At 41.0% G+C, this 16,884-nt stretch overlaps 1 protein-coding gene across 5 annotated transcripts in view; it reads right to left on the bottom strand.

Moving 5' to 3' along the window:
* Nucleotides 1–16,884, bottom strand: part of si:dkey-222b8.1 (uncharacterized protein LOC560317 homolog) — a 35,290-nt gene that overhangs the window by 16,879 nt on the left and 1,527 nt on the right. For 2 of the 5 annotated variants that reach the window (XM_034544532.1, XM_034544535.1), the window contains exons 2-5: nucleotides 12,378–12,453; nucleotides 5,218–5,461; nucleotides 291–465; nucleotides 92–115 (exon numbers count right to left, since the gene is read on the bottom strand). In XM_034544532.1, the coding sequence (XP_034400423.1) occupies nucleotides 92–115; nucleotides 291–465; nucleotides 5,218–5,461; nucleotides 12,378–12,453 (519 nt within the window). The remainder of the gene's footprint in view (nucleotides 1–91; nucleotides 116–290; nucleotides 466–5,217; nucleotides 5,462–12,377; nucleotides 12,454–16,884) is intronic. The other 3 variants (XM_034544533.1, XM_034544536.1, XM_034544537.1) reach the window with 3 other exon arrangements.

Below are 16,884 nucleotides of genomic sequence, written 5' to 3'. Positions count from 1 at the left end.
GGCTTAAGGGAGGTCAACATGTCCCACAGTTTGTTCACATGGGAAACAAGAAACCTGAAATCATGATGTGGTGCAGTAGAATGGAACTCACCTGTATTTTGAAGGCTGAGGCCAACTGTGACAGAAGACAAGAAGAAAGAAGGAGATGAGCTGAAAACTTGACAACCACATCGTACAGAAAATGAAGCATCAGCAGCAAAGATTAAGCAACTTTGTTAAACTATGTTTGCAAATATGTGTCAGTGATTCAAATGAAACTGTGAAAACTGTGAAGTATGAAGCTGACCCACCGATGCCTGGTGACACTACCCTCTCATAATGGTAGGGGTTGACACATACATTGTCGTACTTCAGGTCAAAGGCGTATTGGCAGAACTTGACATGCTTAAGTTCATTTTTGTGGAGGTCGGGCCAGCGCCACAGCCGTGCATAAATGACGTGAGGAAAACCTTTTCTCCCTGCCACCTGGGGAGAGAGCACAGCATCATTATAGCCTTTGTGTCATGTCTAATTATTATTTATAGCTACTCCATCCTAGACCTAGACCAATGTGTGTTCTCAGCACTCCATATGTTACACGATGATTCGGCACGAGGATCCCTATGCCAACCTTAGTGGGAACAATCTCATCTGGATTTGTACTTTTACCTATTATCCAGCAGTAGATTGTATCTTTAAATGTTTAGGTTACAATAGGATTGCCAAAGAGTTAAAGAAAGTGACATACTGTATATAAGGTAACTAATGGCAGTCGGCTAATGGTTTAAGGTACATTTAGCTTGTCATCTAAGGGCTGGTGTAACCGTATTGCCAGAGATATGCACGTATTATACCTATTTATAGTCAGCCACCCACTTCCAAAAACCTTCTGCTGCACATCTTTGTTATAACCTACAACGTTACATTGAAGGAAGTATAACTTTAGGTACGTTGATGGACGCAACAGTCACTAATGCTGACGTAGCTCCCAGAGCTTGAAGCTGGTATTTTTCTCATTTGACAATGAAACCGGTGACAACATATGTGTTAAGTTTGTAAGGCCTATGGCTGTTGTTGGTTTTTTGTTTAAATATTACACTTTTTTTTATTTGTTGTATTTGTCTACATTAAAATGTTATCAATATAACCGTTAAAGATATTTCTGTGTCTACCCTCTGGCTGCTGTCTGAATGGCCACACACAACATTTAATTATAACCAGTTTACAGACTGCCAGAGAGGAGCCCAGGATTCAATATGTATCGGAGTTGTTGGCCTCTACACTAGACCTGTCAGGAATGAACCCTGACAATGTTCCCTTTTGTTTGTTTTCTTTGATGTTACATATAGACAAATGCATGCTTTAAGGCCATATCATTTTTGAGCTCTAGTCCAATGGCTCTCAATGTCTCTTCTAATCTGAAAATGTATTTGGTTAGAAATAGTTCTATATAGATGAGTTGGTTGTTTTGTAGTTTTTGAGTCCCATTTCAGTAGGAAAGTTAAATTCAGAAATCTGCATTTTATTCACATTTATTTTCCGCAAATCTTTGTGCAAAATGTTTTGCAGGTTGCAGTGGGTAAAGTTTGTACTGGAGCTCCGCAGGTATATTAGAAATATATTCAGTGGATTGTGTGTTCCTGTGCTTTACTTTGAATTCCTTTAAACTCCTCACTCTGTTGTAAAGCCTGTGCTAAAGGCTCAATGTGTATGATAAAGAGGAGGGAAGCGACAGCACTATTCCTTCTGTTAGACTAGCATAAATGTTCATTCTATGGATAGTTTTGTTGTCTTTATTGAGTCCAAAGCCCTCTAATACTAGATACAGGAAGTTCCAATTCACACTGTCGGCAAAAGCTACTTAAATACCACTAGTTTTTTAAAATTTGAATCAAATTGATTATTTCCAGAGTCCTGCTGATGCGGTCTGTGTTTGGAGTTCTACAAAGAAAGCGGTTTGGTCATCATGACTCTCTTTGCTATAATAGATGTGTAAATCTTGTTGTCCACATTAAGAATAGATTGCGGTCTAAAATGGCTATAGTATTCTGCTTTTTTCTTGTAATTACAGAGACCATTGCCTCATTCCATGATGGTGGTAGGTGACCTTCTTAAAAGGTTGATGTGAGAAGAGGGGCTAGTTGTTCTTTAAAGGCTCAGTCCCACTCTGATAGAAAACCCTCACCAGGAGTTATCAGCCTTACGTCTGGCTCTGGCTTTAGAAACTTCTTCAGGTGTTATCGGAGCTGGGAGGATATTGTTTTTACAATTCTCCAGTAGTTAGTATAACAGGGCAGTTGTATATATAACGTTTTGTAGAAATCTTTGAGTGGGTTTTCTATTTTGTAGCATTATTCCTCAGTTTACCTGACCATGTAGCTCTGATCCTGTGTATTGCATTTACAGTCTGTTGTTCCCTGAGCCGCCTTTCTAATGGCCTAGTCGCTTTAGGACCAGCTTCATAATAGTCCTGCTTCACAAACCTCCCAAAATGTGACTATTTCCCATTTAGTGATCTTTATTTATTGTAAGATTTGAGGTTTGAGAGTAGGTCAATATTTTGTTTATAGGTTTCTTTCAATAAGTCAACCAAATTAAGATACATTGTTCATTTAAGTTTCTTTTGCAGTGAGGTTATCGCTAACGGTCTGATCTCATCGGTATTGTTTCTCTTAATACTTCTATTTTTTCCATTTTAATTTTCTGTGTTATTTAATATGCTTACAATAATGTTTTCACTGTGAATTAGTGAAATGGATTGCGTTACGATCTGAGACAACAGCCACCCCAATTGTACAGTCTGTTAACTTGTGCAGATCTGAGCTGCTCATAAGTGTGTTATGAGATTAAGTGTTTAGAGTGGGTATGTGCATATTCTTTTTTTTCATTGGATGGAGTTTTATCTATACATCTACCAACCTCTGTTCCTTTAAAAAGGAATGCATACGAGTCTTGTTTCTTTTTTTTTTTACATGTGTCTATTTTAAGATCAAGTCCCACTTTAAAACCTCCCACATTAGAATGCTGCAATGTCTGACGCTATATGACTGTAATAAGAATTTAAAGAAATGCTCTTTACTCTCTGGGCTGCACGGTTGTGTGGTGGCTAGCCCAGCCGCCTCACAGAAAGAGGGCCTGGGTTCAATCCCATGTCAATACATCCCATAGCTCAACATGAGTTCTCAAAGCAACAGGTTGTTGATATTTTTGTTGCCAAACTCCACTTCTGTGTGGAGCTTGCATCTTCTCCCATGGCAGTGTGGGTTCCCTCTGGGTTCTCTGGCTTCCTCCCACAGTCCAAAGACATGCAGCTCAGGTTAATCGATTACTCTAATTGTTGTGTGACTGGTTGTCTGTCTCTATGTGTTGGCCCTGTGACAGTCTAGAGACCTGTCCAGGGTGTACTCTGCCTTCTCCCAATGTCAGCTAGGATCGGCTTTAGCCCCCCCATGACCCTGAACAGGATAAGCATTTACAGATAATGGGTGGATGGATGGAACTCTCTGGTTGGGCATATACAGTACCATTGCTCCAAAACATCTCCATGGAGGAGAAATGTCATCCGGACCAAGCTTTCCACTCATCCTCTTTATAGCTCTCCTCACTCCATCCTTGCATTTGGTAAATGGACTGTACTTGTAAAGAACCTTTCTAGTCTTCCAACCACTCAAAGCCATCATTCACCCATTCACACACTGATGAAAGGGGCTACCATGCAAGGTCATTCACGGCCCCTCAAAGTATTCTTTCCATCATCTCAATATCGTCTCCTCGCTTGTCAGCACATTTCCATCTCCATCCTTAATCAACCTAACCTGCTGCACACACTTCCCAGATTGGTCCCGCCAACCAGAACAAGTCCTTTTTATTCTTCCTCAGTGTCCAACTCTCAATAGACTTTTCCCTTAGCCTTCACCACCTTTCTCTTCACCTTAAGCCCCATCTCCCTGTGCTCCTATCTACATTCTTCATCTCTCTGACTATCCTTTTCTTCCTCTGTATACTTTCCTGTACTTCTTCATATCATTAAGTCTCCGTGTATTTCTTTCTCTGTCCAGGCAACACACCAAATACCTTCCTGGCTGTCTGCCTCGAATGAATGAGAGAGAGAGAGAGAGAGAGAGAAACAGAATGTGAGAGAGAGGAAGAGAAAGAGAGAGAGAGAGAGAATGAATGAGAGAGAGAGAGAGAGAAACAGAATGTGAGAGAGAGGAAGAGAAAGAGAGAGAGAGAGAGAATGAATGAGAGAGAGAGAGAGAGAAACAGAATGTGAGAGAGAGGAAGAGAAAGAGAGAGAGAGAGAGAGAATGAATGAGAGAGAGAGAGAGAGAGAGAAACAGAATGTGAGAGAGAGGAAGAGAAAGAGAGAGAGAGAGAGAATGAATGAGAGAGAGAGAGAGAAACAGAATGTGAGAGAGAGGAAGAGAAAGAGAGAGAGAGAGAGAATGAATGAGAGAGAGAGAGGAAGCGAATGAGAGTGAATGAATGAGAGAAACAGAATGTGAGGGAGGAAGAGAAAGAGAGAGAGAGAGAGAATGAGAGAGAGAATTAATGAGAGAGAGAGAGAGAGAATTAGAGAGAATATAAGGGAGAATGAAAGAGAGAATGAGAGAGAAACAATGAGAGGGAGAGAAAGGTGAACTTTCTGTCCAAACTAAATGGAGCTATAGCAAGTTCAGACAGGAAGACCATACCATCAGCCTGCCATCTATTCCTCACATTCCTGCCAATCATTCCTCAAGCATGCTCACTCATTGTTTACTTGCTGTCATTGTTCTGCGCCGTCAATCATGACACCAGCTGCGCAGATCAGCTGATCCCCTCTATCCAATAAGCACACGGAAACAATGACACGGTTAGCCAATCATCTTTGTGCTGTCTCGTTTAAATGTGACTGTCTCTCTACCTTCAGTTCTTCATGCTGCAAAATGTATTAGGGTCAGACTGAATTCATGTAAAAAAGACACTTCAGATCAATAAACTGATAGCTGTTTCAATTCACCGTGCATTGATTCTGAAGATGAAATTACATTTCAATGGAAAGGTGACCATAAAAAAACTAAACAAACCGTGAGATAAATTCCTCACTGTAAAATCTGAAAGCATGGGATATTTTCAATATTCAAGAGATATCAAGATACATCCTTGTACAATTGCACAGCATTGATATGAAAGGGAACCTAGAAGTTGTGCACGTGTAACAGTGAAGGTTGAGTGGACTGGTAGAGGTGCACTTACCTGCAGCCGTCCGTCCAGTGTCCTCTGGATGGTGACACACTTGCTGGGATGGACACCATTGGTGGTGATGGCGGTGATGAGCGAGTCCAGCTCGTCCTTCTTCTCCTTCAGCTTCTTCACCAGGCTCTCAATGGCCCGCTTAGCAAAGCCCTCGTTCTCTCCGCCCTGCCGGTGACACATGAGGCTGTGGACGATGCTGAGGCAGGCGTCATTGCTGCTCGGAGGGTTCACTGACATGATGCTGCTGCCACAAGACACAGGAGGAGGGCTTGTTATGTTTAGAAAATAGATCATATTAATTCAAGCTTATCTGCACTGGCTCCCTGTAAAAATCAAGAATCACATTTAAAATTCTTCTCCTCACCTACAAAGCCTTGATTGGTGATGCACCATCATATCTTAAGGAGCTTGTAGTACCATATTGCCCCACTAGAGAGCTGCGCTCACTAAATGTGGGGCTACTTGTGGTTCCTAGAGTCCTAAAAAGTAGGATGGGAGCCAGAGCCTTCAGTTATCAAGCTCCTCTTTTATGGAACCAGCTTCCACTTTCAGTCCAGATGTAGGTTGTGTTTCAAATGTATACAAAGATGCAACAAAAGACTAAATCACATATGGTTATCATTAATATTGGAATCTAGAGTTGATCATCTTTAATTAAACAAGAAAAACAATGGGAAAAGGTCTGGAAGAACATTTCATCATATTCCCGTAAAGAAAGCAGTCAGCTCTTACATAACCATCTGTAGCTATTATTAATCAACTCTAAAACAAAAGACTTCTAGTCCTCTCTGTGTCCACAGAAATCACGTGCTACTTGGGAATGTCCAAGAGTGCTTTCATTCTGGCCACAGACAAAACTAATATTGATATATTTTACGAAATAAAACATGTCAGTAAATATCCCTTATGTGAATGAAAATGTTTTCATCAAATTAGCATTGCAAATTGAGCGTTGTAAGCTGCTATTCTTCAATAAAACAAGACTACTAATGTGGCCTCACACAATGTGAGCCAACATAAGGTACATGAACATATGGGGTCAAGTAGCACTGCAACCAATCTGTGCTTCAACCGAGCGTCTTATGTACAAAACCGGGATTCGTCAATATATTTCTTACTCTGACCCCGTGTACACATAACTGATGAATGCCCTGCCAGCTGACTGAAATCACATGTATGTTACCGTTAGTATTTCATTTGCCAAATGTATTAAATAACTATGAAATTGATTCATCCAAATCAATTATTGTCATCATTCAAATACATTATATATTGTAATGCTTCTATTGAGTTTTTTCAAACCTGGCACTTTGTAGTCATATTTCAGTATGCCGTCACACAAAAGAAAATAATGAATTGATATTACTGTGGTTATTCATATAATTGTAATTTATGGCGGAGTTAGATTGCTGCTCGTGCCCCCCAATAATATGGGAGCATGCATTTTTTTGAAAAGTGTAATGTAATTCAAAAAAATGGTATAATGCTAATGATATTAGTGTTGCCTTATCTTTATGTGCAACTGTGAAGAAATTAACACGTGTGTATGGGCAGAGGTCAAAAGAATGAACAGAATTAACATGAATCATCATCACCCCTATGGAAACACTTTGGGATGTGTGCCTTCCACCTCGGACACAATCATATCAATTTCTTCAGTAGTTTGGTTTGTCCCTCTTTTTGACAACATATTTCCTGCTTTCTCCACGTTAACCCTCTAGGCAAACGTATTTCCTTATATAGAGGACTGGGGGCGTGCCAGTATGCTGACTGGGAACAGCAGGCACCTGTCGATTGAGGGTGATTCTGATTCACTGACATACAAACGTACTAACATCCATACCAGCTGTCCCTCGGCCCAGTGTTTCTGGACAGATGTGGCACCAACCACCTCAGAACCTGCATTTCAGATCCACAGATGAAGGCTGCCTACAGCAAAAAAGGCTATTAAAGTAAAAAGGCTATTTCTACAGTTCTGGCTTTAGAAAAACTGTCCCACATCTTGCCTCATTGTCAATGTTGTTGCGGATGATGATGGTAACGACAGAAAGATGAAGAATATTGAAACCTGATGATGAATCCTAAAACTCTTTCTAGAAACAGTTTGTCTGGCTCCAGCTGAGGGACACCTCAACCAGGTTATTGAATTATGACTCAACTGGTTAAGGACCCTGATTCTTCTTTCAAATGACTCAGAGGAAAAGGCTGTCAACTTTTGGGGACCAGAAGAGAAACTACTACTTTGCAATTAAAATATAAATGAATCAATGCCATGTTTACTAACTACCTGAAAAGTATTGCAGTTCGGATTTGTGTTCAAAACTGGAGAAATAATATTTAGCAACGGACCGGAGTTTTCTGACCCGTTTCTAACCCCTACTGCATTCCTCTGGTTGTGGCTCTCAAAATCACGCACACACACACACATTCACACACACACACATTCACACACACACTCACACACATTTACACACACATTCACACACACACACACACATTCACACACACGCACATTCACACACACACACATTCACACACACACACACACGCATTCACACACATGCATGCACACACACACGCATGCACACACATACACACACATGCATGCACACAGTGAATGAAAGACGAAAGTAAATTGATGCACAATACCGTGTGCTGTACTTACATATTAGGAATATGAAGTTTGCTTTGACATTCTTTTGACCTCTGCCCATAAACTGATTTCTTGAGATATTCTCTACATCTGTGATTAAATTGCTTTTCTATTTTGGTCAATTTCAAATAACTTAAATACTCATACTAATAAATACAACAGGCCTATCCTTTTATCCTAAACATGTTGTACGATCTGCATGCTACTCCTATGTGTCCATCATGTGGTTGTTAATGCTTCTTCTTCTAGTCTGGACATTGATGCTGAACTGTCTCTCTACTCCATCCACGGCCTGCAGCTCCAACCTGTAATGCACCAAAAGGGATGAAGACGTTTTCCAGCAACTATAAAGAGAAAGAGGCTTTATTAAAAAAAGATGACATTTTGAGACAAGCAACTATGCCATAATGACACCGGCAGCTACAAAGGGGGTGATAAGATGATTGAGCATCCTGCTGAGAGAGAGAGAGAATGAATGAGAGAGAGGGAGAGAGCGAGAGGGAGGGAGACAATGCTAATTGCTAATAATAACAATTGCCTCTATGCAATTAAAAGAAAATGTTATAATATCCAAATTCCAATCAAAATCTGGTGTAAGATTTTGGATAATGTGATCAAGCCCATTGCACGGTATGGTAGTGAAGTTTGGGGTCCACTCAGTCACCATAGCAACACTAGATGGACAAACACCCCACAGAAGCCCTACAGGCAGAATTATTAAAGCCCTCCAGAGCCAAGAGCTGAACCCAGAAAAGAGTCTCCTGAGTCAGTTGGTGCTGAGACTAACAGAACCCGGACCAGGACCAGAACCCGGACCAGTCTCACACCAACACTGCTTTACAAATACCAGTAAACACCATTATAAAGAGAAGCAAAGAAACATATTTGGAACATTGGAAAAAAGAAACTGAAAGTCAAAGTAGATTAGAATGTTATCTGGACCTAAAAAGAGATTATGAACTGGCAGAATATCTCTTTTCTGTCAGGGGTCAGAAGCAGAGACAGACCCAGACCAGGTACAGGATGAGGGACCACCACAGACAGACAGACAGACCCAGACCAGGTACAGGATGAGGGACCACCACAGACAGACAGACCCAGACCAGGTACAGGATGAGGGACCACCACAGACAGACAGACCCAGACCAGGTACAGGATGAGGGACCACCACAGACAGACAGACCCAGACCAGGTACAGGCTCAGTGACCACCACAGACAGACAGACAGACAGACAGACAGACAGGTACAGGCTCAGTGACCACCACAGACAGACAGACAGACCCAGACCAGGTACAGGCTCAGTGACCACCACAGACAGACAGACAGACCCAGACCAGGTACAGGCTCAGTGACCACCACAGACAGACAGACAGACAGACAGACAGACAGGTACAGGCTCAGTGACCAATTGGCAATAGAAAAAGGCCGACAGAAGAAATCTTGGCAACCAAAAGACAACAGAATATGTGGTCACTGTCCTCCAGGTGAGGTTGAGACAGAGATGCACTTCCTCCTCAAGTGGGACAAATATACAGAACACAGACGGACTTTATTGGACCGGCTGGACTCCCAGATCAAAGGTTTAGAGAACTGAATCCTCCCAACTAAGAATCCTCCTAGGAGAAGGAAACACAGCCCACCTTGTTGCACCTCATGTCCTGTCATGATACAACCTGAGGGGCAGTGAGTGAGCCACACACACACACACACACACACACACACACACACTTTATTGTGTCCCAAGAAACACTGTATTTTCTTTCAATGTAATTATTTCTGGCATATTGTTATTATTATCATCCGTATGAATTGTATATTTTTTGTGTTACTATGTCTCGTGCTTTGGCAATATTGTTGTTCATGCCAATAAAGCATATTGAATTGAATTAAATTGATAATGAGAGAGAGAGAGAATGAGAGAGCGAATGAATGAGAGAGAAAAAAGAATGTGAGAGAGGAAGAGAAATAGAGAGAGAGAGAGAGAGAGAATGGATGAGAGAGGAAGAGAATGAAAGAAAATGAATGAATGAGAGAGAGAATGAGAGAGAGAAAATGAATGAATGAGAGAGAATGAGAATGAAAGAGAGAATGAGAGGGAGAGAAAGCTGAACTTTCTGTCCAAACTAAATACCACCATCAAGATGGAAAAGAGAAACTGTGTTGAGTTTGATGTTTCTAGACCTAAATCAATTAATGTTACTTTATAAGTTTAATTCAGACAGCATAGATGCCAGACTCATGGAGAAATTAATAAACGTTCATCAATGAGCTATAGAACTATAGTTGGATCGCCCTGAAATTACAACTATAATTACATTCTTAAACTCTCATGATGAACAGTGTATTTATCATTTGCACTGATAAACGGTAAACAACTAATCTAGTTGAATGATATCAGTGAGTGATTCTACCTGGTCACCTGTAATCTTTATGTTCATAAAAGGTTCATCGTTGCATTCTTTACTCATTTATTCCAACATGATTTTTGATTTGTTCTTTTATTTATTCATGTTATTCATCATTTATGTGTCTGTTTAGAAATTAAGATTTGTAATTAATTGTTCAATACATATTTAACTTCTAAAAAACGTGATCATTTTATTTGTGTGTATATGAAATAAGTAGTCACTGTACACCATATCAAGAGCTTCGTAGCAACCGAGATTATGAAACTTGATTTATTCATATTCATTTTTAAAGTTTTCCCTGTTCTTCTAAAAATGAGTGGCCTCCTAAATTGAATCCAATGTTCAAATGTATTGTTGCTTAACTCTCATTGTGTCTGATAGCTAAAGCCAACACTCCTCTTCACCTATGTACACTAAGTTTATGGTTCAGAGAATTAATTATCATGTAACATTACATATACATGTTTAAATCTGCTGTTAAACACCTACATCTTCGAGGACTGAAGACCTCATATGACTCCAAAACAACAGTGGGGTAAATCATGTGCATATTTAGCTAATCTAGTCTTTCATACCTATTGTCTGCACAGTGTTTTATTTCATTTCAGGGACATTTCTTTATATTACATTTGATTTTACATTAATATATCATTAATTGTTTCTATATATAGTGCACACACACCCACTAGGTCATTAAATAATCTTACAGTGTTTGTGTAAGATTATTTACACAACACACACACACACACACACACACACACTGACCCGTTTTACCTCTGAGCCACAGAGCGGGTCGTCCTTTATTCCGAAGATGGACAATTCAATCCCCGGCTGCTCCAGTCTGTATGTTGAAGTGTCCATGGGCAAGATACTGAACCCAGATCCAGAAGTGTGCGTGAAGGTGCATTCGATCCTGATGGGCAGGTGGCACCTTGCATGGCAGCCTCTGCCCCCAGTGTATGAATGTGTGAGGATTGACATGTAATGATCAGCGCTTTGACTGGTCAGAAGACGGGAGAAGAGTTATATAAATACAAGTTCATAACCCAAGAAGTCCATTCACAAAATGTCATCATTCACACACTGATTCATACACTGATGACAAAGGCTGAAATACAAGGTGCTAACCTGCCTATCAGGGTTTTTCCCAAGGATGCTCTGAGATGCGGACTGGAGAAGCCAGGGATCACACCACCCACTCTACCTTCTAAGCCACAGACAGCCATAAAACATAACAGATTCCAGAAACTCACAGATTTATTACCGAGGGAAATCCTAAAATGTGAGATGATCGCAGGAAAAGGACCATGCCCGTCACACAGAAATGTGACACACATATGCAGCTCAATATGATCTACAAAAAAACCTCTTGGACTGAAATCCACCTTTTTGAGTTTTTTGAAAAACACATTTTGGATAGCTCCTCTGAAACCGTAAGACAGACACACGCACACAAACACACACACACACACACACATCTCATTATTATTACATTATTACACTTTGGCAATGTTGTCATTGTTACACTCTGGCCAATAAAGCATATTCAAAGGAATTGATGGTAAATGGGGATATATAATATTTATTCTGGGGCAGGGAGAAAACAAGCTTCTATTTTAAAGAATCTCCCTAACAAAAGTCCATATTTGCATATAGTAGGCAGCCTTGGCAATCTTGGCCAGGAACCAGGACAGCAGCATGCTCAGAAGATAGGAAATATAGACCTGTAATCTACAATCTCCATCTGCGGAGGAAGATCATGGGATGGGGTGAGACTGGATTCCATCACTCTATCTGCCAACATAATATCATTTCTCCCGTATATTTACACAGTGGCCGTGGATCTACCAGCTCACAGCACAATCAGTTATATCATATACTCAAATTACACTATAAGTATTTCACAGCTTTAAACTACAGACAAGCAGCATCTCACCCATGTTCAGTCCATGTTGGGAACAGGACAGCTAAAGTAGATTCATCCATTCAGACCAAAGCGCAACGTGTAAAAGGCATATTAGCCAATAGCTGCCTTGCTATTCATTTTGGTAATTTGATGGTATTACTTGCTGTCATACCAGTTTGCTGTCCTCCTTACCTGGTATTAAGTTGGTCAGCCAATGAGTGACCAGAAAGTTCACTGGCATCATGATGGCCCAGCTCTGAATCAGTCCCTGTTAGTAGAGTGGGGAGACCGGGAATTAGTGGATGTCAGTTAAAAAATCCAAACAGTTATTAAAGATTAAAGAAAATGATTAAATTAAATCCTTTACTCAATTAAAAGTTGTCATACCACATTAAAACGAGAACGGTCTTATTATTTTAGGCCCCCGGTTCGGGTGAAGCTTATAAAACAGAGACGTTAAACTTTGATGACATCGCTCAGGCTTTTCTTAGACATACAGACCAAATAATACTATAACACTGTTTTGCTGTGCTCCCCATGATGAGTAAACCTAACTTTATGTGTACAAATGTGAATGTTATCCCTTTAAGTAAACGCACATTTGTATTATCAGCTAAATCTACTTAAACCATCAAAAGTAATGGTAGTTGCTATGCTAAATGGCCCTTAAAGAGCCAGTATGGCTAACTGCATGGCAACGTACATCTGCCTGATGCTCACTACAGTTACACTGTCTTTGAAGGAAACTCAAGCAAACTACGCACAATGGGACATTATCCTGGATTCTTTAGAGGCTGGAAGAGGAGACACTAAGGCATTGTTCAGACTGCCCAAATACGTTTTTTGGAATATTCAGATTGTATCCAGATTGATGTTAGAAAGTCTGGACCACAAAAGTCCACGTAAAATGTGATTGGTTCAAATAAAATGTGGAGGTGATTTGAAATGCGATTGCAATCAGATTTCTACAGGTGTCAGTCTCAGTCCAGTCGCTCAAAGTGTCAAATCCAGAAAGAAGAAACATCCGGGATTAGGGTTGCACGGGGTACCGATACTAAAAAGGTACCGCGGTACCAGTACGTTCAAAACGATATGGTTTTGCATATTGTTAGTATCGATACTTTATTAAAATAGCGCTATCAGAGCCGACTCACAGCTCCGCCCCTTTTAATGCTGCCCAGCGCGTTGACTGCAAGGGGGCGTGGCTGTGCAGCGCTCACACACTCACAGGCAGCGCTCCGCTAGGGAGACAACATGGCGTCACGTGCCGGAGCTTTTGCAGACCGTCCTCGGCTTTTTGTAAAAAAAGATGCTAGAAGTGAAATCTGTACTTTGGCTACATTGCGGACAGTGTTTCAAAGCCACTCAGACCAGGGAGCAACACGTCAAACATTAAAGCACCTTTCAGACAGACTCCCCAAACTTTATAAATGAAATTTTACTAAATGAAACACAATTGATGCAAAATGGCTACATGCTGGTGGATCTTCAGCTAAGTCTTTTTTATTTTAGTTAAGGAAAAATAAGTATTCCATGAATTAAGGTAAAATATGAACTCTACAATTGCTCATACTTATGAAAGGAACTATGTATTAATCTGGTCAGATACGGAAAAATGTTTTATTTTGAAAAAGGACCGGATACATCCGTCTGTGCATCTGAGCCTCTCACGAGGTCACGAAATACGTCGCACATCTCAAGAGGTCACGTATAAGTAACCTCTTGAGAAAAGCTAGCGAGCGAAAGCAAACCCACAAGCGAGAGAAAATGAGTCAAAAAAACAAACGTCTTTGGAGAGCTTCTTTGTGAAGCAGATTTTCTGCAATGACAGCGACGAAAACTAAGTTACGGAGCAGACTGGACAACACACACACTTCAGGTGTCGTTGTGTCCCATCACCCCGAGATGGCACCGGTGTTACGGTGTTACAGGCGACCCTGTTAACTAGCGACTTACAGCCGAACGCGTCCGTTGTTGTTGTAGTTACGCCAGCTGTTTGGAAAAAAGGACGAGAACGTAGCTGTCCTCGTGAATACTGCACTGTTTATTTTGTATATATATAGTTTTATATGAGAGAGTTTAACACTGTATTGAAAAAATTAAAAAATGCGGCATTCACAAGGACAGCTACGCGTTCTCTTCCTATTTTCAATAGCTGCCGTAACTACGTCGCCAGTTAACACGGTCGCTTGTTAAACCGTAACACCGGCTCGTTGCAGATAAACAAGCTCAGGGCTCCCACTAATTCGGAGTCATGATGAGTTGTATTTTTATGCACTCTATGCCGGTCGTATTATTTTATTACGTCATATTTATCGCCCACACTGTGAAGGCCGGTCCGTGAAAATATTGTCTGACACGAAACTGGTCCGTGGCTCAAAAAAGGTTGGGGACCGCTGCTTTAGAGGACAACATGCACAACCGTCTGTGGTGAGACAATGAAATAAATAGTTTGCTGGCATTTTGTGGGAGAGGGCAAAGCGTAAAGGAACCTACCAGGACACAAAAAACTGATTTTAAGGATATCTCACATGGAACACAGGAAAAAAGAAAAAATGAAAAGTCAACTAAATAAAAGAAAATTAAAGATGTCAATAAAAAAGCCTGGCAGGTTGTATGAGCAACACCGTTTTTGATTTACCGGACAACACACACCTGTCAACAGGCCACCTATTGTCAGCAAAGGTTCCCGAGGACTACACGTCGCCACCAGTCAGTACATCGCAATGCGCAGCTTCCTCTGCTCCGGAGTTTGTTGTTGTGCTATGGAGGAGTGTGACCACAGCGCGATTGTTTGGAGGGCGAAATGATTCACCTTTACTTCTCATGTTTCAGCATTGGAAGGTTGCATCACCAGCGTAGCTACGTAGTTACCGACATTCCCACAGGATGCATGCAGACAGAGACAGCTGGGTGATTTCAAGACACACAGATCTGATCTAATGACTTGAAGATAACAGTGCCCACAGTCTTGTCTTAAAGATCGGATTTGAGAAACAAGGCGGAATTGCCTTCAATCTGACCAGAACCTAAGAACGGAGGCAGAAAGGCGTCATGTGTTAGGAAACGGATTGTGAAGAGTGGAACCTGTTGATGTTGGGCCTGGACAAGTTATCCAACATGGCCCCTTGAGCCTGGATTTAATGATTTGACCCTCAGTGTGTGATGTTGGGTCTGATGTAGGAACACACACACGCACGTACGGTTCATTATCTTCTATCTTCTTGACTTAATAACTTGCACCCTTTTCTTTATGATCTCACTATTACTTTTGACACTTGGACAACATTGTTTTGGTTACACTCATGCCAGTAAAGCATGTTGAATTGAAACTAAACCAATGTTCAAACTGCAGGCAACAAAGGCCCAAATCAGGTTGTATGACATTACAACGTAATGTTGACACATTACATGCCGCCACCACAGAAGCTATGTAATGTAATGTTAGGTTGGAGCAACAAACCCACTTAGGTTGAGGGGCAAAAGGCACTAACTCAACAACCCTTGGGCACATGAAGACCAGTCACCTGGTTGAACCAAAGTCCCCACCAAGAGCGCCGGGCTTTGACACAAACGTTACATCGTGACCAAGCGATGGAATTACAACTTCTGTGATACCATTCGGCCCAGAAATAATTTTCCCATAAACTTACATTGGGGGAAAAGACATCTGTAAAAAAATGTAGAGAAATCTACTTTTCAGTATAGCCCTTATAGCATCATCTCTCACAGAACACGTTTTTTCAACAGCTTCTTCCCTGCCACAGTCAGACTGATGGCAAAACAAAACTATTGAAATATGTGTAATAATCCAACACTACCTCACTACACTTATCATCTGCAATATGTGACATACTATTACTTAAAACTATATAATTGAAAATGGTCTGTAACTTAAAACTGTATCCCAAACTGTACATACCTTTCTTGTTCTTGTTCTTGTACATAGTATCACCTTTCTGTATACACCACCACCTTCTTTATAGTGTTTTCTTTTATATTTTGTATTTGTATTTTTCTTTCTTATTATAGTGTTATTTCTGAACTGTTGACTCGGAGAGCCCTGCACAAGATTTCCAATGTGTCTGGACTGTTGGTCTAGGCACAAATGGCAAATAAAACCTTGAAACTTGAAACTATCATTGGGTCCTAAAAGTTGTAAAATGTACTAATAACCAAATTCCTCCATTCATGTCAATGAGAACGAGAATGAATCAAGGGCAGGGGGCGGGGTTAAAGGAAACGCCCCTGTCCTTGCTCAATGGGGCCCATGAATGCAGAAGATCTGGGTGATTTCATTTGAATTTTAAACTTGGAAATCAAACTTTTTTTCTTCATGCGCCACTCAGCAACCTTCCTTAGAATGAACAGGGCGCCGGCTCCAATGCTGTATCCAGTTTTTCATTGTAAATCCAAGGTTGATACTGTTAATACTACGTCACTAGCTCTGGCCAGTGGATATTCATGTGAATGCGTTTCATTTGTGTCCACCGCGAAAAAAGGATCCCAATTGATTACGTGGCACCAACACGCAACACCCCGTCAACACAGGTCGTGCTCATTTCACGTACTCTGTGACATCAAGTTGCATTCATCACAACTCCATGGTGGCGGGAGTCACTGTGTGAATACAAACATGGAAGGCAGCTGCATTGGCCAGTGAAGGAACAGGGTTAGACCTCTTAAGCCAAACTTGAGG

The sequence above is a fragment of the Cyclopterus lumpus genome, chromosome 11 (assembly GCF_009769545.1).
Source record: "Cyclopterus lumpus isolate fCycLum1 chromosome 11, fCycLum1.pri, whole genome shotgun sequence".
In the NCBI taxonomy this organism is placed as follows: domain Eukaryota; kingdom Metazoa; phylum Chordata; class Actinopteri; order Perciformes; family Cyclopteridae; genus Cyclopterus; species Cyclopterus lumpus.
Note: the sequence above shows the minus strand (reverse complement) of the source record. Positions and strands in the feature narration are given on the sequence as shown.